The sequence below is a fragment of the Thermobia domestica genome, chromosome 18 (assembly GCF_964235325.1).
Source record: "Thermobia domestica chromosome 18, izTheDome1.hap1.1, whole genome shotgun sequence".
In the NCBI taxonomy this organism is placed as follows: domain Eukaryota; kingdom Metazoa; phylum Arthropoda; class Insecta; order Zygentoma; family Lepismatidae; genus Thermobia; species Thermobia domestica.
The window spans coordinates 45731978-45759263 of NC_137471.1; the positions used below are offsets into that span (position 1 = coordinate 45731978).

The 27286-nt window shown below is 36.4% G+C and overlaps 1 protein-coding gene across 4 annotated transcripts in view; it reads right to left on the reverse strand.

The window, feature by feature from the left end:
- Window positions 1-26893, reverse strand: part of Cdc27 (cell division cycle protein 27) — an 85280-nt gene extending 58387 nt beyond the window's left edge. For 2 of the 4 annotated variants that reach the window (XM_081746981.1, XM_081746979.1), the window contains exons 1-2: window positions 26709-26893; window positions 8471-8546 (exon numbers count right to left, since the gene is read on the reverse strand). In XM_081746981.1, coding sequence (XP_081603107.1) covers window positions 8471-8546; window positions 26709-26732 — 100 coding nt within the window. In that variant the 5' untranslated portion in view covers window positions 26733-26893. The remainder of the gene's footprint in view (window positions 1-8470; window positions 8547-26708) is intronic. The other 2 variants (XM_081746980.1, XM_081746978.1) reach the window with 1 other exon arrangement.
- Between the last annotated feature and the right edge of the window lie 393 nt (window positions 26894-27286).

Below are 27286 nucleotides of genomic sequence, written 5' to 3' on the forward strand. Positions count from 1 at the left end.
TTCAGTTACCAAGAAATTAGATAAGTTTCATCTCCCTATAAGAAGTTCTGACCGATTGACTGATCAATGCTCAACCCAAACCGCTTAAGCTAGAAACTTAAAATTTAGTCAGTGCATAGATTTTCTGACATAAGGTACAATTTAAAAGATTTTTTGGAGAGGAAAAGGGAGAAAAAGGCACACGTTTCAGCGTTTTTTTTTTTAAAAAAAAAAATAAATATATAAAGGGGCAAACGACCAGAAGGGAAGAAAATTGGGTGAGAAGAGAGGGGAGATACTACAGTTATTATAAAATGGTCGTATCTCGACTTTTCAATTAAAATAACTAAACACGTATTTCAGCGTTTCTGGATGTTTGTTCTAGAAAGGAAGAAACGAGGTAGAGAAAAAAAGGGATAAGAGTTCCAATTACTATAACATGTCCATTGTCCATATTTCGAAATTCTTTAGAGACATAAAATTCGATGTACAGACTCTACATTTAAAATAACTAAACACGTGTTTAAGCGTTTTTAGATATTTGATGTAGAAAAAGGGAGTGGGGTATTTCACTAAGATGCCCATACTAGGCATTCGAATGTCATGAAAGACTTCGTGTTGAGACGAATTCCATACAAAAGGTGCAGAAGTAAGAGCACCTAATATTGCCCGTAGTAACGCGTGGAGGCATTTGCTAGTTTTATATAATTCGCGCCTCTATATCAGTGCTGTTAACCCCTTGCACTGAAATGACAAGTCTAGCTCGTCATGGCCTCCCGGTGCCAAATCGCACAATGACAAGCTACACTCGTCCTAAAATTTAAACTATCGTGGCATCACATAGAGTTACTATATTGATGTTTTGAAAGGTATATAGTGATAAACCATCTATAATACACTTTTATAAAACATAGTGGAAGAGGTTAATTTTGTTTTTTGAATATGCAAAACATCGTACCTGCAACGAAACTGAGAATTGTGATATTAGGTAACATACGCATTATATTTGTCATTAATTTGTTTAATCATCATTTATTCCTATGTGGTTTATAATGAACGTGTAAGTATATAGTGGAATACTGATTTCTGTTATTAGTATAAACCTATGAGACTTCCAAACTATGCTATACGTAAGTGCCGGAAGATTAAAGAATGGAATTGTCCGTACGTCCGTTTGTCGACAAGTATCAGAGCAAAATTGGTACGGTATCGAGATGCGATTATTTGCAATCGATTCAGCATCCATGGAATACGTCAAATCTCCGTTAACTCTCTATTCAAACCGGAAGTGATTCAAATTAGTCATCCCGTGTAACGTTTATCACCATAAAACGAAAAGAGATAATGATGAGCTGTTTTAGAAAACGATTCAACATCATATAACGTATCATGATTATCTTGAACACACTACCAAAACCGGAAGTGGTTTAAATTTAATTTCAATACTGATTTCTACAAAGCAAAAACAGTAAAAGATATCGAAATATGGTTTTCTGCAATGGAATCAGTGTTCCAAGAATAGGTGTCATCTTCATTCAAACCGGAAGCGGTTCGAATTAGCCATTTCCGGTTTCATATTTATCACCATACAACGAAAACTATAACACAGAGAGAAGTGGTTTTCTTGCAAACGATTCAGCGTTTCAAGATAACATACCATGACTATTATGAACGTTCTACTAAAACCAGAAGTGGTTCAAAATTAATATTACTTCCGGTTTCAATACTGATTTTCAAAGAGCAATAACGGTAAGAAATGTCGAGATGCGGTTTTATGTAATTGATTCAGCGTCCTAAGAATAGATTCCATCTCCCCCGTTAATCCTCTATCAAACCAAAGTGGTTAAAATAAAATGGTACTAGGTAACGACAAGCGGTTTTCTGTGCACTATTCACTGTCAAGAGAACATACCAGCACAAACCGCAACATTGTACCAGAAGCAGGCCCGTATTTATATATTGTGCGTCCCTGTGCTCTAAATTATTTGACGCCCCTTCTCTTCGCACAAATTTATGTTTCAAAGGAAACAAACCGTAATTTTGCAAACGTACCAGCTCTTGTTGTGCCGCAGTTTAGGTATGACAGTTACAAAAGTTATGTAATTTTAAATGGCATAAATTCTCTCAATGATGATTATGATATCGTGTTCTGCCCGAAGGTAGGTATTTGACCCAAAGTCCCTGGACAAGTTGAACTCATGATAGTTTGCCGTTGCCTTTCATGGGATGATGATGTACAAAGGACGGAACCTACAGCTTAACTTGGGATCCGAACCACTTGTGTCCCCACACCAGTAATCGAACTCGGGACCCGTTGATAACAAGGCAACGAGTTTAGCCACTCATCAATTGGGGACACGTTCTCTCAATATTGATATGTAATTTATTCATGTAGGTTTTAATTTACTATCCGGAGAAAATGCATTCTATTAATTCTTACGCTGTCTGTCTGCCTGTCTGTAGCGCCTTTCAACTCAAGAACCATAATAGATAGAACCACGAAATTTTGATATGTTTTAAAGCCCTCAGAGAAATTACGAAAATGACCCGTTCCAGGTCCCTAGGTCACATCTGCGCTGAGATATGAGGAGGTGCAACGTCCTCCCCAAAACATGGGGTCATTTTAAAAATAATAGAAACACATGCAACATTAGAGTTGAATTCATAGTTTTTGGGGTTGCTGAGGTGTAGTGACAGTTTTAATCCAATTCAACTTCAAGGTAATACTCTATCCCGAGAGAGGGCGAGATTTAGTGTTGAACCACCCGACCGATCTTGATCAAATTTTCAATATAGATGAGGTTCGGGACTGGGATGATTTTTATCATTTAACTTTGACGGTGCAACGTAGGAGGGGAAGGGGAAGTTACATGTAAAAAAAAAAAAAAATGAAAGTGATTGTCTATATGACTTCACTCTTGAACCACCTGACCAATCTCGATCAAATTTTCAACATAGATGAGGTTCGGGCCTGGGATGGTATTTACCTATTCACTTTGACGATAGAACTTAGGGGAGGAGGTAGGAGGGAGATATATAAAAATAAATAAAACTTAATAACTCTTGAACTACCGGACCGATCTCGATCAAGTTTTCAATCTAGATTAAGTTCGAACATGATTTTTGTCATATCACTTTGACGATGTAACTTAAAGGAGGGGAACGACATTTACAAATGATCGAAAAGTACCGATATTAGTCTAATCTATAATATTTGAGGTCGCTGAGATGAACAATGACACTTCTGATGCCATTTAAATCCAAACTGAGCCCCGCAAAAATTGTGGGAGGGAGGGGTATATATATATATATATATATATATATATATATATATATAAATCAAAATTACCAATAGTGTCGAATTCATACTTTTCAGAATCGCTGAGATGAACAATGACACTTCCGATGCCGTGGCCCTCAACATAAGGAGGAGGGAATATATAAAAATCATCGAAAATGACCAATATCAAGGAGCGCTTTAGTAATAAGGTATGTTGCAAAATGATACGAACGATCCAAACATGTGACATAACTTTAATAAACGCATGTCACGGATGGAATACATGATATGTAGAGATGCACAAGGAGGGTATGTATACAGACCATGAATAGTTCCCTCATTTCCACGGCTAACCAAATTGAAAACAAAAATCAACCAAAACAACACAATAATAAGTGTTGCAAAATGATACGAACGCAATACAAAAGCCAATCCTAATAGCCAATAAATGAGCCGTTTCGTAACACCAACTTGAACACTCGATCAAACATGCTGTCTACCCACATCAATTTGATTCCATGAAGCGATGATGGCATCCTGCACTCACGAACATTCTTGTACTGGGTATCGTTGGCGTACACTGAGCGACACAATATTCCCCATAGATTTTCCATCGGATGTATGTCAAGTACAATCACACCTTTGTCCCGAAACCTATCCCTGGTAGTTCCAGCAACATGCATAGTGGCATTGTCCTGTTGAAAAATCCATTCGGAACCAGCAATTTGCGCGGCAAAAGGCAACAAATTGTCTGCAAGTGTTGTTTGGTACGTGGTTGATGTCATACGAGATGTAGGAAATGCCAGGTTTGTTGTACCATAATAACCAAAGCCCCCCACACTTTTACCGACTGTTCTCCTTGCTGTCGCTTAGAGAACATCTGTTCCTCCTTCCGCAGATCATGCCAATAGTATCACCAACCATCGGGAACATCCAAATTAAATTTCTTTTCGTCACTGAAGATGACACGACGCCAGTTCTGCTTCTGCTGTGCGGTGAGTCGTGGCTGTCGCTTGCACTTCTTATATCGGAGATAATTGCAGCGTTTCACAACTCTTGATAAGGTAGATTTATGTACACAAATATTAGGGTCTCGTGCCAACTGTGTAAGGGATATTTCACCTCACCTCAGCTTTCGAACAACCTGTCGTTCCTGTTGTGGCGTTAGTTTACGCGGCCTTCCTGATGATTTCTTTACTCTATACCGCATCCCAAGTTTAAGAAAATTATTCACGACAGAACCACTCCGCCCAATTCGACGTGCAATTTCATTAACAGATACACCTTCTTCTTTATATGCCACTATTTGCCCCTTTTCGCACTCAGAAAATACTTTGCCACGACCCACTATGCTTCTCTTACTCGCCACCTCACCCAGACGTCCTCGCTGTAGTACACTACCTTATACTTCTATCACTTGTCTGTTATACATCTTGCCTTCTCGTCCAGCGCCCTCTATGTTCGTAGCAGCGACTTAGCTATGTGTTGTTACGCTAAACATGTCTACGTTCGTATCATTTTGCAACACTTCTCTTGAACTGTTTTTCATTTTAGTTTCGCCCTGTCGTCTATACGCGTCTATTTCTACAATACCTGTTATCGCGTAACATAAATACGACACTGTCATTCACCCAGTTTCATTTTTTCGTTTCCTTTCCGATCACATAATATGACGATATCTGGTGTCGTTCGTATTATTTTGCAACGCACCTTAGTAAAAAGTGACTGACTAACAAAACATATTACTACTTTTTTCTTCATTTAACCCAGCGAAGCGAGTAATTGATGCTAGTACTCACATAAGCTGGCAAATTAGTAACTACTGTGATTACTTAACACATTACCATATTTTCTCGCACTTGCGGGGGACTGTGCAGGTTGCTACTTTTGAATATTACTTTATTATGAATCTTAAAAAAATCTAAAATTTTGTCGCCCCCTAAATCCTGCCGCCCTTTGCTCGAGCACAGAATAGCACTTACCTAAATATGGAAATGAAATCTTTGAGTTTTACGTCCCACGCTTATGCCGGTTAGGCTAAAGGAGACGGTGATGATGAGTAATGAATGAAATGGTGGAATGAAGAAAGTGGGAGGAAACGGGAGAACCCCGAGAAAACCCACGCACACGGTGTTTGTCCACCACAAAGTTCACTTGGCGGAGGCTGGGATCGAACCCGGGACCCCAAGCACCAGAGGTGAACGCTCTACCACTGAGCCACCGCGGCCCCTTACCTAAATATGGGTCTGACCAGAAATGGTTATAATTTACTACTACTTCTGGTTTCCATACTGATTTCCGAATAACAAAAAAAGGTAAGAAATACTGAGATGCATTTTTTTTTTTTTTAAATAATCGATTTAGCTTCCCAAGAATAGGTTCTATCTCCTCCCTTAACCATCTATTTAAACCAGAAGCGTTCGGTTTTAATCAATATTTTTCAGTTTCAACTTTTATCGCCATTGAACAAAAACAGTAAGGCATAGCGAGTAATGGCTTTCTGATATGGATTCGGCGTCCGAGGAACAGCTTCTATCTTTGACTTTATTAATCTCCTGTAACCTATGGTTATAGGTGCACTACTTCAGGTTTGAGGATTAATTCCCAAAGTTTGGAAATCCATCGTAGTTCACACTGCGAAACGAAACTCACCTGTAATCTTACGATCTTATATATCTTTTCTGAAGCACAGCACGAAGTTATCAATGTTAATACTGCTGTTGCCAACCCGATTTTCAGAGCATATATAATTTACGTTAAGTTATTTTCATAATATTATTCGTGCATTACTACACACTTCTTTTTTCTTTTTTTTTTTTTTTTTTTAAGTAATAAAGAGGATGGAATTTGCCAGTTTGTGATAGGTCATGATATCCTACCATAGTAACAAAAAATGTTCACAGTGTATCAACATTTATTGACAATTCTCTCCCCTTCTATAGGCCAAGAATTTAAGGTAATCATACGGAGATGCCCTAAATAGTAGAGATTTGGGATCTTACGTCAGTTGTGCGTGCCTCCTGTTTGCAGATCAAAGATATTTTGCTACGAGTATGTTTGGGACGGTAGCAAAATTATAATTATCAATGACGTCAACGATTAACGAATATCAGAAGTTTCTCACACTGAGAATCGAATTCTAAATTACCTTATTACAGGTTTAGAATGTAATATGGTACTTACCTTACTCAATGACGGATTACAAAGTTAGATAGGTATAATAAGTGGACGTTCGATTATATCACTTTTGGTTGATTATATAAATAACTAAAACTATACTTTCTTTAAGAGACAGGTTCAAAATTAAATCTTTGAGCTTTACGTCCCACGGTTATGCCAGTTAGGCTAAAGGAGACGGTGATGATGAATAATGAATGAAATAGTGGAATGAAGAAAGTGGGAGGAAACGGGAGAACCCCGAGGAAACCCACGCACACGGTGTTTGTCCACCACAAAGTTCATTTGGCGGGGGCTGGGATCGAACCTGGGACACCAAGCACCAGAGGTGAACGCTCTACCGCTGAGCCACCTCGGCCCCACAGACAGGTTCAAAATGTGATCTTTAATTTAATGCCTTTTAGGCTAAAGGAGATGGATGAGTAATGGAAATGAATGATTATGGAAGAAGAGTGGAATACAAATATAAGAAGAAACGGAACAACACTTGAGAAAACCTACGGACAGGATGTTGTAAACCACAAACTAACATACCCTGAGAGCAAACCAGAGTTGAGCACTTTACTAAGGGCCTCAGCCAGTACATCCTCCCCCCAAGCTTCGAATAATAGCAATAATTTGAGTCGTGTCACTTCCAGTTTGCTATAGCAACTCATTCAATGAAATTTACAAATCATTTATATTTCCAAACTATGCTACATAAGCATCGGAGCAAAAAGAGAGTATGAGATATCGAGAAGCGGTTTTTAGGAATCGATTCAGCGTCCCTAGAATAGGTTTCATGTCATTCGTTAACTCTCTATTCAAACCAGAAATGGTAGAAATAAACTATTTTCAGTATCAACATTTATCGCCATAGAACAAATATGATAACAGATAGTGACAAGCTATTTTCTGGAATCCATTCAACGTCTAAGAGAAAGTATTATCTTCAACTGCATCTCTCTACTAAAACCGGAAGTGATAGAAATTTACTATTCCTTCCAGTTTCACTATAGATTTCCTTAAAGCAAAAACGGTCAGAGATAGTGACAATTTTTAAAAATCAATTCAGCATCCCAATAACAATTAGCTTCTCTTTCTGAAAGATTTAAAAACTACTCAAATAGTAATATTTGCTAACTAGAGAATGAAACTGGCTAAGAGTTCTCATTTACTCCGTTAAACCTCTATACAAACCGGAAGTGGTAAAAGTTAACCATTTTCGGTATCAATGTTAATCGCCTTAGAGCAAAAACGGTCAAATAGAAATAAGCCCAGTCTTTTCGAATCCCTCAGGGTTCCAACAACAGGTTCCATGATGTCCTCTAACCCTCTATTTAAACCGAAAGTGGCAGAAATCAAGCATTTCCGATTTCAACATTATAAAGCGAAGATTCCATTTCCACTGAAACCAGAAGTACTAGAAATCTACAACTACTTCTGGTTTCAATATTAATCTCCATCGAGTAAAAACAGTAATGAGATAGCGAGAAACGGCTTTCTGGCATGGATTCAGCGTTGCAAGAATGAATCTCTGTATTAAACCGAAAGTGGTGGAAATCGTAGATCTCCGGTTTCAACACTAACCACATTACTGAGGAAAAAAAAAAAAGTTCCCTAATATGGATTCAGTACTTAAAAGTATGATTCATCTCTTACTTACTTCTCTATTGCAACAGGAAACGATATACAACTACCACTTCCGGTTTCAATATTAATTTCCATAGAGTAAAAAGAGTAAAACTGCGTAATTGTCTTTTGATATGGATTCAGCGTCTGAGATCCTTCCATTATAATCTGTGGTTTTAAATGTACTGCCTGCAGTTTCAGTATTGACATTCGTAAGTCTACTGTAGTTTCATACTGTAACATGTAACTCATTTGTCTATTTCTTTGGCAAGATTACCTATTTTATAACATAGTGAACATTTTCCATATACACTAAACGGTACAGGATACTAAAACTTCAAAATTATACTTGCAATTAAAGGCTCAAATACTATCAAATGAAAAGTATTCAGCACACACGTCCTGTTGATATATAAAGTTTACCTTCAGCACATAGACGTTCTGCAAGGAAGATTGCATCTGGGTATGCATAATGGTTCAAACAGTGCCATATAGCAGCCTGAAAAAAGGAAAAGAACATTAATTTATGAATTTCTTATAGAGTACGGTACTCAAGGTCAATTAAAATACTAGCTCATTAGAAATATGTAACTGATTCAAAACGCTGATACGATTTTAGCATATTCTTATTTAGTATTCATTCCTTAAAATTAATCAAAATGCCTAATATTTCAGTAATTACAAACCTGCTCTTTTTAGTAACAATTTCAATTTTCCTCTACTTATAACACTAATGCATTTTCCTTTGTTCCGGGGAATGTTGTGGGCAAGAGCATTCATGAAGAACACTGGACTTATGATCGTCACTGGTGTTACAACTTCCTGTTTTAGTTTATCTTATACTTGTCTTTATGTTGAACAGTATTATGGTAGGTCGAGAATTAAGGTTAGTCTTGCTACTTAGAAACTGAAGAATTTATGTAATTTTTCTAATGATTCAGTTTTCTTTGGAACAACTTAAAGGAGTAGTTCTTCTAAATGGTTTATGGCGTCCGTTTCCAGGAATGGTATCAGAAGATTATTATTATTTTCCTGTAACGTTCATAGCATACAATTACCTTTCTGGTTTTACAAAAATGTAGCCAAATGAAGGAGCTGCCCAACTTATGTTATGCCGGTTTCATTAAATCACCTTGAATCCACAATACGACTTTCTAGCAACAAAAACATGTATAACTATTTGCTGTTTGATTGAATTGGAGTTGAACGTCCCTTGTAACACCAAGGCTATATGAGACGTAAACCTTGGGATCCGCACCATATACACCCAGTTCGGGAATCGAACCTGGGGCTCTTCAAAGGCAGCTATTTCGCACAAAGCTTAACTATATGTGCGCGTGATTTGTCAACTTTCTTCACAAATTCGTACTGAAAGCATCGGAAAGGACATTATTTATTACAAAAATATATACTAAGCAGAGTGGAAAAAATCATGATTAAAAAATATTTTTGTTGATTTTTCTTTATTTAAGTTACAGCTTCTTCCTCGAATAATACAAGTCGGGAATTGAAGAAAAACCATTAGGAATTAGTACTAAAAATTAATTATGCCATTTAAGTGAAAGTATTGGGGTTGAATTTTCAATTAATCCCCAATCGTTAAACTATTTCAATTCCAAACAATAATTTTTAAAGCATTAAGGAAAACAAACTTTTATCAACATGGCACTTTTTTTTTCACAAAAGTCATTGACATTTGACAGGGTCATATTTTAAAAAATCGGGTGGTCCAGAATTAGCTTGTGGAACAAAATACTTGTAAAATACGTAAATTTTGCCCAAAAGTTATGTAAAATGTGAAAAAATTTATAAGTTTCGGTGAAGGGATCGGACCCTCCTAAATACGCTCCTATTATCTGGGAACAAGCGAACAGACGGGCATATACTAGAATTTTTGTCTTAATTGCTGAATGATGATTTCCACGTTGGAATAGTTAACGATTTACAAACCTTATGTTACGAAGAGGAAAAAACAAGATTGTCCTCCGTTCAAAACGGGATTTTTCCTCATATCTTCTACATGAAACACTCGTTTTCATACTATGCTGTACATACATTTGTGTCACATTGGATCTGTACCCTGCCTCACACATGCAACGTTCGTTGACCTTGTGAGAAATTTGTTTGAAATTCCTAATAGCAGGCCGTAAAAAAGAAATTTATTTTCACTTCAAATTAATTATTTCGGAATTTGATTTAAATCAATCCACCCTGATACTAAGCGATTTTTAAAGTTTTAATCAAAAGATTAAACATGTTTGCTTAGTAATCGAGACTTCTACGGTTCGAATTCTGCCTCCCCCCCTCGAAAAAGACGTTCTTAGTCTCTACCAAGAGAATCTTTGATATAGTAACTTCTCTTCCTTTTCCACAAATGTACGCGCTCTCTTCACCACCTATGGATCATTCTTGAACACCAGTTTCGAAAAAGTGTGAAAAGTTATCGTCAAGCCTGTTCTCTCCTACAATAATAGCCTCCCAATCACTGTGAAAAACTTCTCCATTAGATAATTTCTAACAAGTAACCTTTTCATGTAACCTGGTTACATCACCAAAACACGCTTATTTTATTCCAGTAAAACTTGCTAGATTGGAACTATTTTGAAAAAGAATCAAGAGAAAAAATCCAGGACGAGAAAAAGAATTCAATGTTTTATTACATCAATTTACGTCTGAAACGCTGGCAATTCTAGTACAAATTGTTCTCGATAATCCTACCCACACAATATAGTAACAACTAGTCTAGGAACCTCCAAACCTCTACTGTACAAATATATTAATGTCATTCTTGGAAGTTTTTATGCATTCAGAAACTGAAATATTAGGGCTCATCTTGTGCGCTTCGGGAAACAAAATAACTAGGTAAAATACATAAGGCAAATGAAGTGTGAGACGGTTTTCTTAAAACTAAATACGAGGGTTAAGTCATAAGTCATGGCAACTGCTTTATTATTATCGTTATTTTGAATGGGGCATAACAGGACAGATAGAAGATACACGTTGAAACTCTTATGGCATGTAATGTTGAGTGGTTCGACCAAATGGTATATGTGAGTAGAGCAGCATGTCTGACAGTGAGCATGATCCGAAGTTCAGTAGTTGAGCGACAGTAGTCTGGAATGGAGGTCACGAAAAGTGAACAATGTGCGTATGTGAAAGCAGCATTTCTCCGAGGCAGGAATGCCCTATAGAATTACGGGAAGCACTAGGTGCGCGTGCTCTACCCTATAGACAGTGGCAACATGGAGACAGCACATTTCAAACGAGGCAGTGTGTGACAGTAATTCGACGTGAGGAGGCTCATGTTAGCGCTTCACATAAAGGACTTGGTATTGGACGCCTTCCTCATCGCTGGCAACGAACCGCCGATGAACTTGGAGACTACTTCGGAGGTTCCTGAACATCCAGATAACTTGCGAGACCTGTACTTTGTATGACTGTCAAGTCTGAAAAGTATATGTAACCGTTGTTCACACGATTATAAACGACATTGTCCGGTTTTCTTATTTTGTTTATTTCCGAAGAAGACCTCGTTCATTCAACTTTCCTCTGGCAACGCCACTCGACGGCCCATGCCATAAGCTTTCCAACGTGTATCTTCGATCTGTTCTGTTATGCCGCATTCGAAAGAAAGAAAGAAAAAAAATATTTGCTACAACTTACGACTTAACCCTCATAATTAATTAACCTTAGAATGCCAATGGATTTATTTATCCCAGCGACAAGTTTTCGAAAGCCGCTCGCTCCTCCTCTTCCCATCGGTCTTCTCATAAAAATGAATTTGTTCGAAGTTTAGTACCCTTTCAGCACTAAGATGTGCACCTACAGTTTAACATGGAATCTGAACCACCATAATGCGGTCAAATTTTAAAGCTTTCTTACCGGGAATCGCACTCAACGCAACAAAGGCACCAATGTGCACTATCCATTAGACAAGGGGAAGGGCCTTCCTTCGAAGGATTTCATTCAAAAATTTAACTGTATCAGTAACGAATTTCTTTTCATTTCTCAATTTCTCATTAAACAAATACCGAGGACATGTTCGTACAGTAATCAGTAATCTGATCAAAGTGTAAATATGTATGTGGTAAAATATATATGGGTTACGTTCTGTAAAGTGACAGCTGATATACTTTGCTAATTGATATACCCTTTGTTCTATTTCGATTATCATGCTTTTGTGATATTTTTAGTACATATGATCAGTACGATAGTTTCCTAGTTGAACAAGTAACTGTAATATTATTATTTACATTTTAAATTGGGTTAAATTATGAACGAATAATTATGTGACTGCACTGTGCTTCGTATATTAAGCGACCGAGAAAAAGAAATGGAGTGGTTCTCGAAAAACTTATTGCTGTTGGCATTGAAGTTAGTTATATTATTTAGCCAATAATATCCTTTATACATCCTGGAATTTCTATCCTGTCGCTACCATCAGCCAGACTAACTGAAGAACATTGGCCTCTAAAGATTTTTTCATGTTGTTCACCCTGGTTCTTTTCCAAGATAACAACGATCACCGATAATTGCTTCAAAAAGACAAAAAGAACTAAGGTGAATAACATTAAAAATCTTTACAGGCTACCGTTCTTCAATTAGTATCTGGAAGATGATTGTGACAGGATTGGTTGCTGAAATAATAACACAAAAGTAATGTGGACATAAAAAGTAAAACTGGAAATCAATATTATAATTTTATCAAAATCTTTATGATTATTTCAGCTCGTGATTTCTTAGTTTATATATATATAAATTATTCATTGTAGCTTTGGAAAATTCAAGATTACTAATAAAACTCCAACTGACCAAAGCAGTATATATATATATATATATATATATATATATATATATATATATATATATATATATATATATATATATATATATATATATATGGGTGATTCCACGAAAAAGGGAAATTTTCTGTCACGGGCATTTCTTCCAACTGCTACTACAAAGAATCACCTCATTTTTATTTTGTTTGGTAGTAACCGTCACAAAGTAGGTATGCCATGTATAACAGTTTGCAAATATAACACGAAACATATATAAAAAATTAATTATTACCCAATTTCTCAACACCGTGGGCTGTCACAGACTACAGTTGACTGATTTTAATAAATTACAACTGAAGTCGCAAATCAAACATCATTTAATGGTAATTAGATGGAAGAGAAAACTTCAATGTTTCGGTTTTGTGGAAAGTAAACCTTTATAACGATTATTTTCGAAAGCTTGACTATGCTTAGTTTCTGTCACCTCTATTTCGTCTCAACTCCATGGCAATAGAAAAAATTATCATTGCTCTCAACAGATAGTATGGTCGTCCACATTGGCAACACCCACAAGAAGACAAAGCAGACATGCTTGAATGAAGAACAGAAAAAGTTGTGTGCATGTGTTAAAAGCTATAGGAAAAATATTTTTGTGTGTGGAAAGCAGGTGCTTATATTAATTGATACTCAACACCATGGTATTTATTACTGAATGTATTTGTATGGTATATACCTTCTTTCCCTTGAGGAACCTACGCCTTAACACAGAAAATTCGTACACAATTACTCACATGTACTGGTTAAAAAGTGGGCCGGTAAAGATAAATTATATTCGATTTTCTCAACTCCATGTCCATCTGAAAACTAAGGAATCCACGGTGTTGAGACAAGTTCACGGAGTTGATAATCCTATAGTGTTTGTTATGCTCATGCTCTTCCAAATATTTGTTCTTTCAATATATTGATAGAAATAAAGCTGCGTGGTCCTGGGTTTGTTTCCCGGTGGAAGCTCAAAAATTAATGGTGTTTACTTCGCACAGTGAGGCAATTGAAAAACTCATTTGAGTAGAGATGTACTAAAGCCTGATCGCGCAGACCATCGCAACGGTCGTAGGGGCCGACACGCTGACCACGTATCATTCACACTCAAAGGCCGGCTGGTGTGTCCTAGCCCATTTAAGGAGTGTTTCGCGAAAGTTCAAATTTGGGGCTGTCAGGTAGCCGGAGGTAAAACTTCAGTCAAGTCAAGATGGATGGTATCTGTTTTTAACCTATTGACGTCTCAATCTTATGATCAACTAATTGTTTTCTTTTCAGAGATTATCGAAGAGTCTGAGGGCAATACACGGACAGTCAATTTTATGACGCGGATCGGGAGGAATTTCTCCTGGCCTACTAAACCTGACGTTTAAAAAGCGTTGGCAGTTGTCATTCTGTGTAGAATAGAACAGCCCTTCCCTGTTTCCTCAAGACATTTCCTTCATTGGAGTGGAAAATGAGGGCTACTTAACAAAGAACATCGAATTATCCAAAGAAAACAGAAATGATGAGTGCCTTACACTGTCATTTAGTGTGCATTATACAGGGCGTTTCAAAACAATACCGACAACATTTGGGAGGTGATTCCTAACACCAAGATAAGATAAAAAGTATAGACCAATCTGGGTGCACAAATGCTTCCTTTCGCAGTTATAGGCTGCCGAAAACATGAAAAAAAAAATGAACTTTAAAGGTCCATAGCACAAAACTATGGGACCTACCGTCGTCGGGTCAGACTTCACTCAGGAATTAGTATGTGCACTATCCAAATATCCATGTTTCTGAATCTTGCGTACTTTCACAACAACTTTTATAGAAGTACTTGGTGAGTACTTCAGATTATAACCGCGTAGCCAAACTCCCTCTATAAAAATTGCTTCGTGAGTATCTCAGGATTCTGAAACATATTTTTGGATAGTGCACATATTAGTTCCTAAGTGAAGTCGTGACCCGACCACGGCAGGTCTTATAGTTTTGGAGCTATGGACCTTTCAAGTTCATTTTTTTTTTTTTTTTTTATGTTTTCGGCAGCCTGTAACTCCGAAAGGAAGCATTTGTGCACCCAGTTGTCTATACTTTTCGTCTTATTTTGGTGTCAGGAATCAGCTCCCAAACGATGTGTGTATTGTTTTGAAACACCTTGTATATATACCAAATATACAAATACACTTACCAAATGTTGAAAAAGTATTGCACTTTCGACGTGTTGACTTGATCACACAGAAAAGACAGACGGTTTACATAAGCTCAGAAAACAAATGAAGTAGACAATAGACAGGTTTAATGACTACTTGGTCTGTTTCGTAAGCTTATGTGAAAAGTTTGTCCTCTCCATATGATAGTCAACATATTGAAAGCGCAATAATTTTTCAATATTCGATAAGTATATGTGTATTTCTTTTTTTCTTATTTACGTCACATATTCATATATATGTACTCAATTTTGGAACCTTCATTAGATATATTTTCATATGTTTGCAGTATTTTCTGGACTATTTTTGTATAACAAATTACGTGTCATCTAGTTTGTTAGAATTTTATTCAACATAAGGAGAATAATTCTAACTTACAAAAACTATTGGAAAATTATTTCAATTTTTATGTAAATTATAAGCTTAATCACTTATAAACCAAAACTTATCACCCAGATGTATCACGTTTCTCAACTCCACAGCAATTTTCAACTCCGTGTTAACTAATCTCAACTCCGTGACCTATGGTCTCAACTCCGTGGGTGCTGAAAAGTTTATTATGTTTTATTTACTACACCAATAACGATTCAGCTCTGCTGAACACCTACTTAACATGTACTTAGTAGTAGTAAGTGCATGCGATATTTTTATCGAAATAGGCGACCATCAAAGGAACAAAAATTTTCCAAGTGAAAATTTCCCTTTTTCGTGGAATCACCCATATATATATATATATATATGTATGTATAAACTGATTTCAAACTGCAGATATCTTCTCAAAGCGTAGCTACTTAATATTCTTCACGAATAATACTGGAAATCTACCTGACAATGATAATACTCGAAAACTACTCAGGCTAAGGTGATGCGATATTTCTGTTGATAATATATTAACTACCATTTCTTAAAGCTTCTCGTTATGTTCGTAGTTTTCTTTTATCATAGCCTGGCTAGTTATTCCATTATTTGCTTAATTCGTAACTCACATAACGTTTTAACTGACTGCTTCTCTTAAAACACTTGGCGCAGTTCAAATGTGAATTCACACTTGCACGCAGTCAAGTGAAGAAGTAAGGTGGCTTTGTATTCATCAGCAAATTAGATTATCAGTTCCATGCAGAGAATTACTGCTTTTCCTCTATGCTCAAGCAAGCACATTTTAACCGCTCGATTCGTTCCAAAATTATTGATGGAAAACTGTATATGGATATTAACTGAATCCAATCACCTTTTCCGTGAAGATTGAAGAATATACATAATGCATGCAAGAAATAACTAATTAGTTAAGGGAGTATTATTAACTAAATACTGAAAATTAGTTAAGGGAGTATCTATACACCTACCATCGTACTCAACATACAAAGCAAGATGCCTCTACGTCCTTTGTAACGCGGTGCACAAGGATTTCCTCGATAAATTTTACAAAAATCTTACGTAATAAGATACGACTTGATGATCGCCATGATACCGGGGAGTAAACGTTCGGAGTACCGCGACCAATCCAATCTAGAAGCTTAAGAAAAGTGTGAAAAGCACCGGTTCCCTATCCTGCTACATCTACATTCGTTCTATCAATCCTTTTCTTGACTCTTGACCTCTTCAGTGGTTTGGAAATCCCTGCTGTAAACATACATCTCTTGAAGGAATTAGTGAATAGTTTACAAGCTACAATTCTAAGTGGGAAACTACGTTCTTTAACTGAACAATGCCAGTGGTTATTCAAATTGGCATTAAAGTGATTTTATTACATATCATATTCCCAAACGTTAAGTGGTTCTTATGCTCATCGTTCAGAAGAGTGTCATGAAATGTACATTAAGAATCTGAAGCAATTTTAAGGAATTAAAAAAGGATAATTATGCCTGTAATTCTGCATTTTTAATCTTTGCAGTCTCGCTGATAGTGCAAAATGACATTATTCCGTCAGGACATGTAAGTGGCAATTCGCAAACAGGAGCGTCTCCTCTCCAAAGCAAAATCTTAAAAGATGATGCTGTTTTTAAGCCACTGAATAAAATAAAAGGCAAAATCGTTAAGCATTTTCAATTTCAAACGTATTTTTGGTAAGTTACGCTAAGTAGTTACTTGAAGAACATAATAAGGAAGAAGTGAACAATCATTTAGGAGAAGCCGGGGTAATAAGAGACATGGCCAAAAAATACCTTAAATATCAAAGCAAAAATATTAAAAAAATAAGCAATGGCAATCAATATCTTTACTTTCCTACCCCAATGGCACTTATGAACTAATATGAGTTTTTTACATTACTGTCACACTGTGAAAAAATACTTCACTTTCAACTTACCACGGAAGTTCGTTACTTTTTTGAAATAAAATTTTATTCTGAAAAGTGAGTTAGAAATGTGGAAATGACTGCTTGACGAAGACTATGAAGATTGATGAGAAACTTTGAAAATCGCTGAAACATTGCATTTCAGGTCAATTGAAGGCATGTCTCTTATTACCCCTTTTAGAAATTCTGAAGGGGTAATAAGAGACAGCTGTCTCTTATTATCCCAGTTCAACTTTATGCTTATTTAGCGCATGTGACGAGTATAACCTGCTAGTTTTTTGTATATAGAAAGTAAATACGAAAACTCCTACTCTGGCAATCCAATCAAGTGTCTGTGTATAGATAGTGACAGTGGAGAATATGCTTTGGATCAATTAATTTCATCATCAACTGGTGAAAGTTTGCCAGGAGAAATTGATCCAGCCAGAGCAGAATGTTGCTTAAAAATGTATTACGCCGTGTACTATGACCTTGACTGGTAAATTGGGAGGGCTATTGCTTTTCCAGATGAAGGACCGTGCAAGGTTGAATTTCTGAAAAAAGGACTAAGTGGTTTTAATTGGCCTGCCTATGAAGACATTCAAACTGGATGGAAATGGGCCATTCCAGATTTCCAGAGGATAGCTCCAAAAAAATTCGTTGTATTTATAGCAAAGTGAAAAAGGACTTTTAAAACCAAAACAGAAAGACTAAATATGGCTCCTCCTCTTTTGGTTGGCCTAGGTGTTTGTACGGCTATTCTTAATATTTGTTAAACTCATGCCTATATGCAACAGTTCTTTATGGCCTATACATTTTTCGTATGTTTATTTAAGTGGTCCAGCCTAAGATAATTAATAAGGCCTACCTGCTATAGATATGTTACACTAAAATTTAAATTCCATTTATGAGGTTTTTAAATATTAATTTTGAGTTTACATAGGATAGCATAACATTTTCAAACTCTTTTGCACATTTTTTCATACGTTCGTTCGACTGTACATCGTGAAAGGTTTAATATTCATCTTACATATTTTTCGAAAATGTAGTTTTCTACATAGCCTACATTTTACATAAAATTTGATCAACAATAAGCTTACAACATTTTTCAATGTTTTCTTCTTGTATGATTACAATTTAATAGCTTTTACAATCCATTTTAAGTTAGCTAAAACTATTTTTCAAATGCGGTGTTTTTTTTTTATTGCGAATTTAGGCACTTTTTAAGTTCATTTTCGACATTCCCCAGAAAATTTCTTGTCAGCATTCTTTTTTTTATTTGGTAGTGTGAGTTTTGTCCATGACGCATCTAGATTACGTAAAACTCAACTATACTTTGTTTTAATGTTTTTTTTTTTTTTTTGTTTTTTTTAACTTAATTCTTAAGCAACTAAATTTTCCGAACGAACTATTGAATTTCATTTTTTAAATCTTGATATTTCGGGAACATATTTACATATGTCAGATCTGAAAAAATTAAATTGTTCATAATTGTTTGAAGTTGTTTCTTAAAACTCTAACTCATTTTCTATTCCATTTGCATGAGCAGTGAGAGCCCTATCTCTTATTACCCCATAGGGGTAGTAAGAGACACTGACTTTAACAAAATTTTTCGTATTTTTTTTTTTTTTTTTTTTTTTTTGGCATGAAAAAGCAACTGGAAAAATGAGTTAATAAATCAGCAGGTTTCATTTTTTAGTACAATCACATACATTTTTTTCTAGTTCCTCAAGAAATCAATACAAGTGCTGGATTATATATATATATTTTTTTTGTCTCTTATTACCCCGGTCTCCCCTACAACATTTCAAAGTGTAATCGGTTTTCTTCTTCTGCTAGTAACATACTTCGGAATTTCACACCACTATCGATGTTCAACGTGAACGTGCATAATACGTAATATAAAAATGTGTAACGTTAACTATGCATATTGATGCACTAATACAATCATCAAATTAACAACACTTTTGGTTATAGAACATGGCAAGCTCAAATAGTGACGGCCTACTGATTAATACTTAGCGCCTGACAATTTAGTTCTTAGTTGTAATCATTATGCACCAATACGACTTACACACACACTCCACTCTCAAGTTCGAATTTTATTCTTCCCGCACTTCAGAATAAAAAGTATAAAGAAATATAGTAAGAGATCAATTTATTCTGAGGAAATATTTACCTGAAAATGTAATTAGATACTTCTTTTAGAAATAAGGGAAGTTTTCTTTAACAAGACTTTAAAAATGAAATGAAATCCTTCAGTTGAACGTCCCACAATTATGCTCTTTAGGCTAAATGAGACAGATAATTAAGGAAAGTGAAGACAATAAAACAATTAGTAGGAGGAAACCGGAGTGACCTAAGAATACTAACGGACACAATACTGCCAAAACTTACTTGGCCGGGAATCAAACGATGGATCTCATGCACCAGAGGCAAGCCCTCTACAACTACACCACCGTAGCCCCCGAAGAAAAAAGAAAGAAGCCTTGTTATTTAAAAATTTATTTTCATATTTAAAACCTTCCTTTCTTTCTGTTTAAAGAAAGAAGAAGAAGAAAAAAAAGGAAACTGCGAGACTCAAAGATTAAAAATATATATATATATATTGATTCTCTTTTCTTTACTTCTTTTCTTACTTTTTGTTGGAAAGCATTTTTTAAAGGAGAAAGAAATATCTCCCTTATCCGATTGAACAAATTAAATAATCTACAACGAAATACCGCAGAGGATTACAACCAGGGTAACCAAATTTCATACAAAATGAAATACGAATACCTTATTTGAAGTATTACTAGACCACAATACTCTAAAGAGGTCCTCATAGCCCAAGCGATCAGCGTACGCGCCTTTGGCATGGGAAACCCGAATTCGACTCTCGGGGTTAGTTCATGCGGTTGGAATTCCACGTTGAGCTGTAGGTTCACGTCTCATACAGCCTTGCTGCTGACAGGGACGATAAACTAAAAATTAAATCAAACCAAAAACGTTCTAAGAAAAAATTTAAAAGAACGCTAAATATCTTTACACATCACGAAAACTAGAAACTCACTATAATCCCTTAACCCCTTTCCACGACCCCATAGCAATAGCGAACTCAATGCATACAATGTGGACTTGAAAGCTAAAACAATGAAGTCGTATGACATCACCAGCAGTACAAACCTCAATATACAAGATCACTAGTCATTTTAAACACGCAGTTCATTCTGTTCTGCACTTAAGCAATGAGACGTGGAACCAGCGTTTAAGGTGAAATCGGAGCACCGTAATGTATTCAATGCTTTCCAGCCTGGAATCAAACTCGTTCAAGAAATCAAAGGTTAAAATATACGTTGTTCCACTGCTCTTCAATCAGCATTTTTTTTTTTTTTTTTTTTTTTTTTTTTTTTTTTTTTTTTTTTTTTTTTTTTTTTAAAGTTCATAATCAAATACTAGGCAAGCTTTACTTGGGTCATTTCATTCAATGAATCGATTACAAAGAACTGGTTCCTGAGAACAATTTTCTAAATATCACCAGGAACCAGTTCCTCAGGACTAGAATCGGTAAGAAATCATAGTATAATGTTTCTATAATTATTTTATACATCGTCATGTGCTGTGATAGCGTTTGACCTCAGTTGATCAGACCACATGAACAGCTGAGATCAAACACTATCACAGCATACATAACGTCAAATTATACTTTCCCCTGCAAACAGAACAGGAACAACATCAACAGTATGTCACCACGTGACTGCACAGAAAACTCATCATCTGAGCGATAACAGTAACGAACCTAGTGGAAGAGAAACGTCCTCAAAACCGGAAACAAAATAAATAAATCAATGAATCGAATGACATGACCAAAGTAAAATTCGTCAAATACTCTTTCAGATTAGATAAGTCTCACTGCCATAGAAAGTATAGGCAGACAGAGATAAAAGGTAATTAATATATGTGTCTTTCAATGACTAATTTATTTTTCTTTTCCAGTGTATTGAATGATATTAGTAAAGTATTGTACGAGGGTCACTACGAAAGTTTTGAGATACGCATTGTTGTAGCACAGTATTTGAATTCCAGCAATTGCGTTCGGTAGTGGTATCCAAAGCGAAGAAGCGAAGCAAGTTTCAACTCGCCTCGCTTATCGGCGTGGCCGTATCGCCTTCACTTGTTTGTTGATGTGAGCAGTATTCGGCTGTCTAGAATGGAGCTCGAAAGGGAACATTTTCGGGCAGTGATCCTTTACGATTTCAAAAGTGGTTGAATGAGACACAAAGCCTTGACCGTTTGCAGGGGCATTTGGGGACCTTGCTCCTTTCCGTGCTAAATTTTTCGGTGGTTTGTTGAATTCAGAAGAGGCCGGACACCGCTTAAAGATAAAGACAGAGCTGGATGTCCGGCAACAGCTGTGCCAGATGAAAACATTGCCGCTGTGGAACAGATGATTCGAGAAAATCCTCGAACAACTTTCAAGGGCATTTAATCTACAGTGAACATTCGATCGCCAGCAGTAACGAAAATTCTTCATGATCATCTTCGGCTCAGGAAGGTTTGATCTCGTTGGGTGCCTCACACTTTGACTGAACAGCAGAACCGCATGCGTGTGGAATGGTGTGAAGAAATTCTTGTAAGATTTGATGGAGGCAACTCTCGACATGTCTCTGACATTGTTACTTGTATTGAGGCTTGATTCTATCAATTTGACCCTGAAAATAAACGCCAGTGTACAGTTTGGATCTTTCCAGACGAAAATCCACCCACGAAAGTGAAGCGACGGCGAAGTGTGAGGAAGAAAATGGTCGCAACTTTCTTCTCCAAATCTGGCCATGTTGCAATTGTTCCACTTGAAGAACAAAGCACTGTTACTGCTCAGTGGTACACCATTGTTTGCCTAACGAAAGTGTTCTAGAAGCTTCGGGAACGGCGTCCAAGAACTGCATTGCGTGGGATTCTGCTTCATCATTACAATGCGTCCGCACGCACTGCCAACATCAGAATTCAGTTTTTAGAATCTACGGAGGTCAAACTATGACTCATCCGCCGTATAGCTCCGTGTGATGTTTTTTCTGTTCCCCAGGATCAAAGATCGTATGCGTGGGAAGAGATTTTGAAGCCCTGAAGAAGCTGTACTGGCTTACGAGAATGAACTATCAACACTTGAAGAATAAGACTGGCAACACTGCTTCCAAAAGAGGTTTTCGAGGATGCAAAAGTGTGTACAGTGTAATGGTGAATACATTGAGAAAATGTAAGTGTTAAATTGATTTTAAGTATGTAAGTTATTTCACATCTCAAAACTTTCGTAGTGACCCTCGTATGCTTTCCACGTCTATAGTGCGCCGCATTGCATATGGCTTAAAATGTCACCAACTCACTGTCGGATTTATTTATGGTCAAAAGACACCTGATGAAGCTTTCGGTGCTGCCATGTACTGGGAGTCATTTCTGCCGTTTGTCTCTCTCTTCAGGTCGTGGACTTTCACTTAGCTTGCGAAGATTTAAGGTGGGTGTAAAGGCTAAATTATCGACGATAGATAACAGTATATTTTTCCTATCCTTCTCATGTATTTCGTATGGTGCGATAATATTCAGAATAACTTAATCAAATTCAACACACCAATAATCAAACTTTGCGCCTAAACAAATTAGATTTATTAATAAGAGTATAATTAGTGCACTTCTTAATAATATTGTTTTATTTATTGCGTAGAATTTACTTAATTTTACACGGTCCTCAACCACGATTTTTTTTTTAATACCACGGAGCCACAATGGAAAACAGAGAATAGATTATGCCAAACACTATGAAAATCAATGCTTAACTTCAAACTACAGAATTATATGATCAACGAAACATCGTTATTCCTCAACAAACACGGCCTTCATTCCATAGTGATACACATTAGTATCTTTTGCTGTAACTGTGTTGGCCTTTAATTATCCCAAAGAAATAAATCGTACGTAATTCACTATCATGCAAGCCCTAGTGCCAGCCACCCGACTTACAGAGATCACGATATATTACGGAATTTGCCGATAGATAAAGTATATTAATTACGTTAATGATTTCATGAGCTTTAGTCTTAATAAAAAAAATGAGATTAAATTATACTTTTACAATATAGCAATGCCTAAGAGTTCCACTACAATTTGAATCGTGTTCAGCAACAAAAAACCTTTATATCACAATACTTACCTGAATTTTGTCGCGACCAAAATCCCTCAAGTCACCATCAGCTGTTTCAAGTGCTCATCCCCAGGATGGTTTTAAAGTTTATACCACATTTCGTAGCTAATTCATTGCATGTTATGATATACCGTACTTCAATGTAAGGCATTCTGGCGAGAATAAGCCCTTAAAACCATCCTCAGCGTGAGCAATCGAAAAATGTTCTCGAAATACTGGTCAATTGAAGAGTGCTAGGCGTCTCATAAATGCTTTTTGGTCAGCATCATGACAAATTAGAATCGATTCTTTACGTTCCATTAGCAACAAAATCCATTATTCTCAGATGTAGATAAATATAGAATAACTGGAATATTTTGAAACAGTAGGAGGAGTTGTATTAAATGAGTTATATGGGGGAAAGGTTCTAGAAACCAAGTCCCCCATATAGGCTAGTAGCCAGTTTGGTATCTTTCTATACCACAACTCAATACTTAATTCACACAGTATTGTCGAGCAAGCGATAGCGAATGAAGGCGGGTTAGAAGCCCCACACGGTACGTTGCTTTCTATCTCTACTACAACTCAATGGGGAGGGAAGCCTGTGTTCTAGAACCCTGCCATTATATGAGAATACGAGTTAATAATCTGTAATCAATGTGTACAATTATAAGACAAGTTGGTGATCTGTTTCACGAATTCCAAGCAACGTAAAGAAAAATATAAAATACTTTCCTATAAGCGATGAATTAACAGCTAAACTCTAAGTGCACCAAATATATTACTTCGAACTCCGCATCTTCAAAGATGAATAACATTAGAACGAACTGCGTTGTGACGAGTACACAAAGAATGACAAATAATTTCCACGAGTGGAAGATGTTTCTACATAGGTACGTGTTAGCTATTGTCTAATGTTAAAAAAAAATGTCTGAGTACTGGTGCACAATAGTCGTCATAAAAGTGATAATTTTGCAAAATAAGTGGATGAGCATGAAAGAGCATTATCTAGGGCATTAGTTTCCATTATTGGAGGATTTCTCCAGAATGTGGGAAACCAGTATCTTGTCCCCAAGTGCAATGTTACTGGTGTCACACCATACAAGGATTTACTCGGATTAAAATGAGAGTGTACATATCAAATACGACTGTGTAACCCACCAGCGAAATATTTCTGCACGATATAAGAAACTTGCATTTTATGTTTACAAGTATAGAGTTACTAGAGGTACAAGAATTTTAGGAAAACTAAAAATGAATCAAAAGATTGCCATTTTGGCCAGTAATTAGTTTTGGGATTTTGAACGGCTCCCAAATCGAGTTTTCATATTTCTACGGAATAAGCACATCATATTGATTTAAGTGGTAGTTTGGGTTTGGCTACACTATATGTAGTTCGTCAGATACAAGGCTAGAAGATTTTTTTTATCGAAATATATCGTATTTTTTGATCAAATATATACACACACTAACCTATGTGATTTTATGCAATATTAAGTGTATTTTACACTATCCTCGTTTGTGCGCATACTCTCCGTCACTACGACACACCCCTGCGCAGGATTACCTGGTAAGCTCGTACCCTGACTGTTAGATAGTATTCTACCTTTTAGTGTCCACTCTGAACATTTTTCTCTCACTATCCTCGTTTATGCGCATACCTTCCGAGGTCGCTGACGCGTCTGGGCAAGTTTTTATTTTAGACAAGGCAGTGACAATAAGGGATTCATCTGAACCAGTTCCCGCAGTTACAATTACAGTTCCCAAGAACGAAAGATAGAAAACAACGTGCCTGCGGGGCTCTAACCCGCCCTCACTCGCAGACGCTCGCTCGGCAATACTATGTGTATCAGGAATGGTAACGACATTAGTGACGAAATATCTATGTGAATAAGGAACAGCAAGGAATTAGTGACAACCTGTGAATAATATTAACAGTGACAGAATATCACTGTCTTGCCCAAAGTAAAGAGTTAGTCGCCTCTGTTCCCTACTGACGAACCCTCGCGTGGGCCCTTTCCCACTACACTCCGGCCTGTCTGTTAAATAGGGCAGGGTTCTAGAAGACTGGTCTGCATCCATTGAGTTGTAAGAAAGAAAGTAATCGGCATGCCTACTAACCCGCCTTTACTTGCACGGCATTACAGTGTGAATTGAGTATTGAGCTTTGATAAAGAAAGGAACCAAGCTGGCTACTAATACACTATGTGCCCACCAATATTCTAGAACCATCCCGTTAAATATTTTCATTTTTTGTAGGCACATAGCACAAGTTGGTGTTTATCTCCTGTACATCAATTTGCACTCTTAATATCATTCTGTACGCAATTACGGGCATGCATCAGGGTAATAACAGTCTAGAACATCTTAGAGAATCGACTGAAGAACATGCGAAAAAATATTTTAAAAAACTGATAACTATTTTGTACATGCCCTTAAGTCTGTTCCCGACGTCATAGAAACGATACTATTTGTCAGAAAAGATGCTCATTAAGTATCTGGATACTAAGTCTTCGACAGCAAGCAACATTAACCGTACACGCGCCTTTCTCCGTTACTTTCCTCACTATTCTGCTGAAAGTGACTTCAAATACTGTTTTCTCTCACGTCTATGGCATCCTAACTTCCGTGGCCACCGTCTGCCTATTCTCGTTCAGGCCACTACACTTCTTAGTAGGTTACGAAAATTCTCATTCAGGCCTATACCTACTTGTTTAAAACAGATAAAATATAATATATATCGTCGTCATACGTTAGTTCCCCTTAAATGAACTTGTTCCGAGTGAAAACTACCATCCCTCACTATAAAAGCTTTGCTAAGAACTAACAGATGAGCCACAGCGAAAGTTACACTCTTAAGTACATTTCTTGCTGTTCAGGAACTGTAAAACTGCATATATTACTGAATGTGCACTCTAAATATTTGATAAAAAAGCTAATAACTCATACTGTGTAATAAACACGAATCAGAAAATTCAGATGTTTTCTGTGAAAGGTCACGAATACTGTAGTACTTCACACGTAACGAAGTATTAAAAGAGCTATGCTCCTAATTTGCTGAACCAAAAACAAAAATTACTAAACATATTATTTTCTTAAATACAACTTTCATATTCTAAATTGCGTACATTACAGGGCGTTTACACACAATAATTCAAACAATTTTGAAATTAAATCTCCATCAGTGTTATTTGAAACGTCCGTTATGTAGCTAATATATACATACCTGAAGTGGTTCCAGAACTATCATTGTAATCTACACTTTTATTGTTATTTATTGTGTCCGTTTCAGCAAAATTATACTATCAAGAAACAACTCTACCAAAATAAATAATAAACGAGCAGAAAATTACAAGTTTCCATACACACATATCGCTTTGTCCACCATATTGAATTTGACGTTTATGGTTTGCCGTTAGATGTCACTCGAAAAATCTTAAAATATTTTTCCTTCTCCTCGGATTTCAAATTTATACCAGAAACTATACGGTAAAAAAATAATAAATAAATAAAAGTAATGTGAACCATAAATTTTAAAAAAATAAATAAAAATGACTGTAAGAATATAACTCCATATAATAAATAAAGTGAAAAATTATAAGACGTATATGATACAGAGAAAAGGGGATAATGTTTGGCACAGTGGCGGATCCAGGGGGCGATCGCCCCCTCACATAAGGGGATAGTTTTTTTTTTTTATTTTTATGTATAAATAAAACCCATCCCAGAGTTTGAAGCTCTTAAAAGTAGCTCTAAGTAGCAGTATTACAACCCACCGCCACCTCCCAGAAGTCCGTCCTTGAT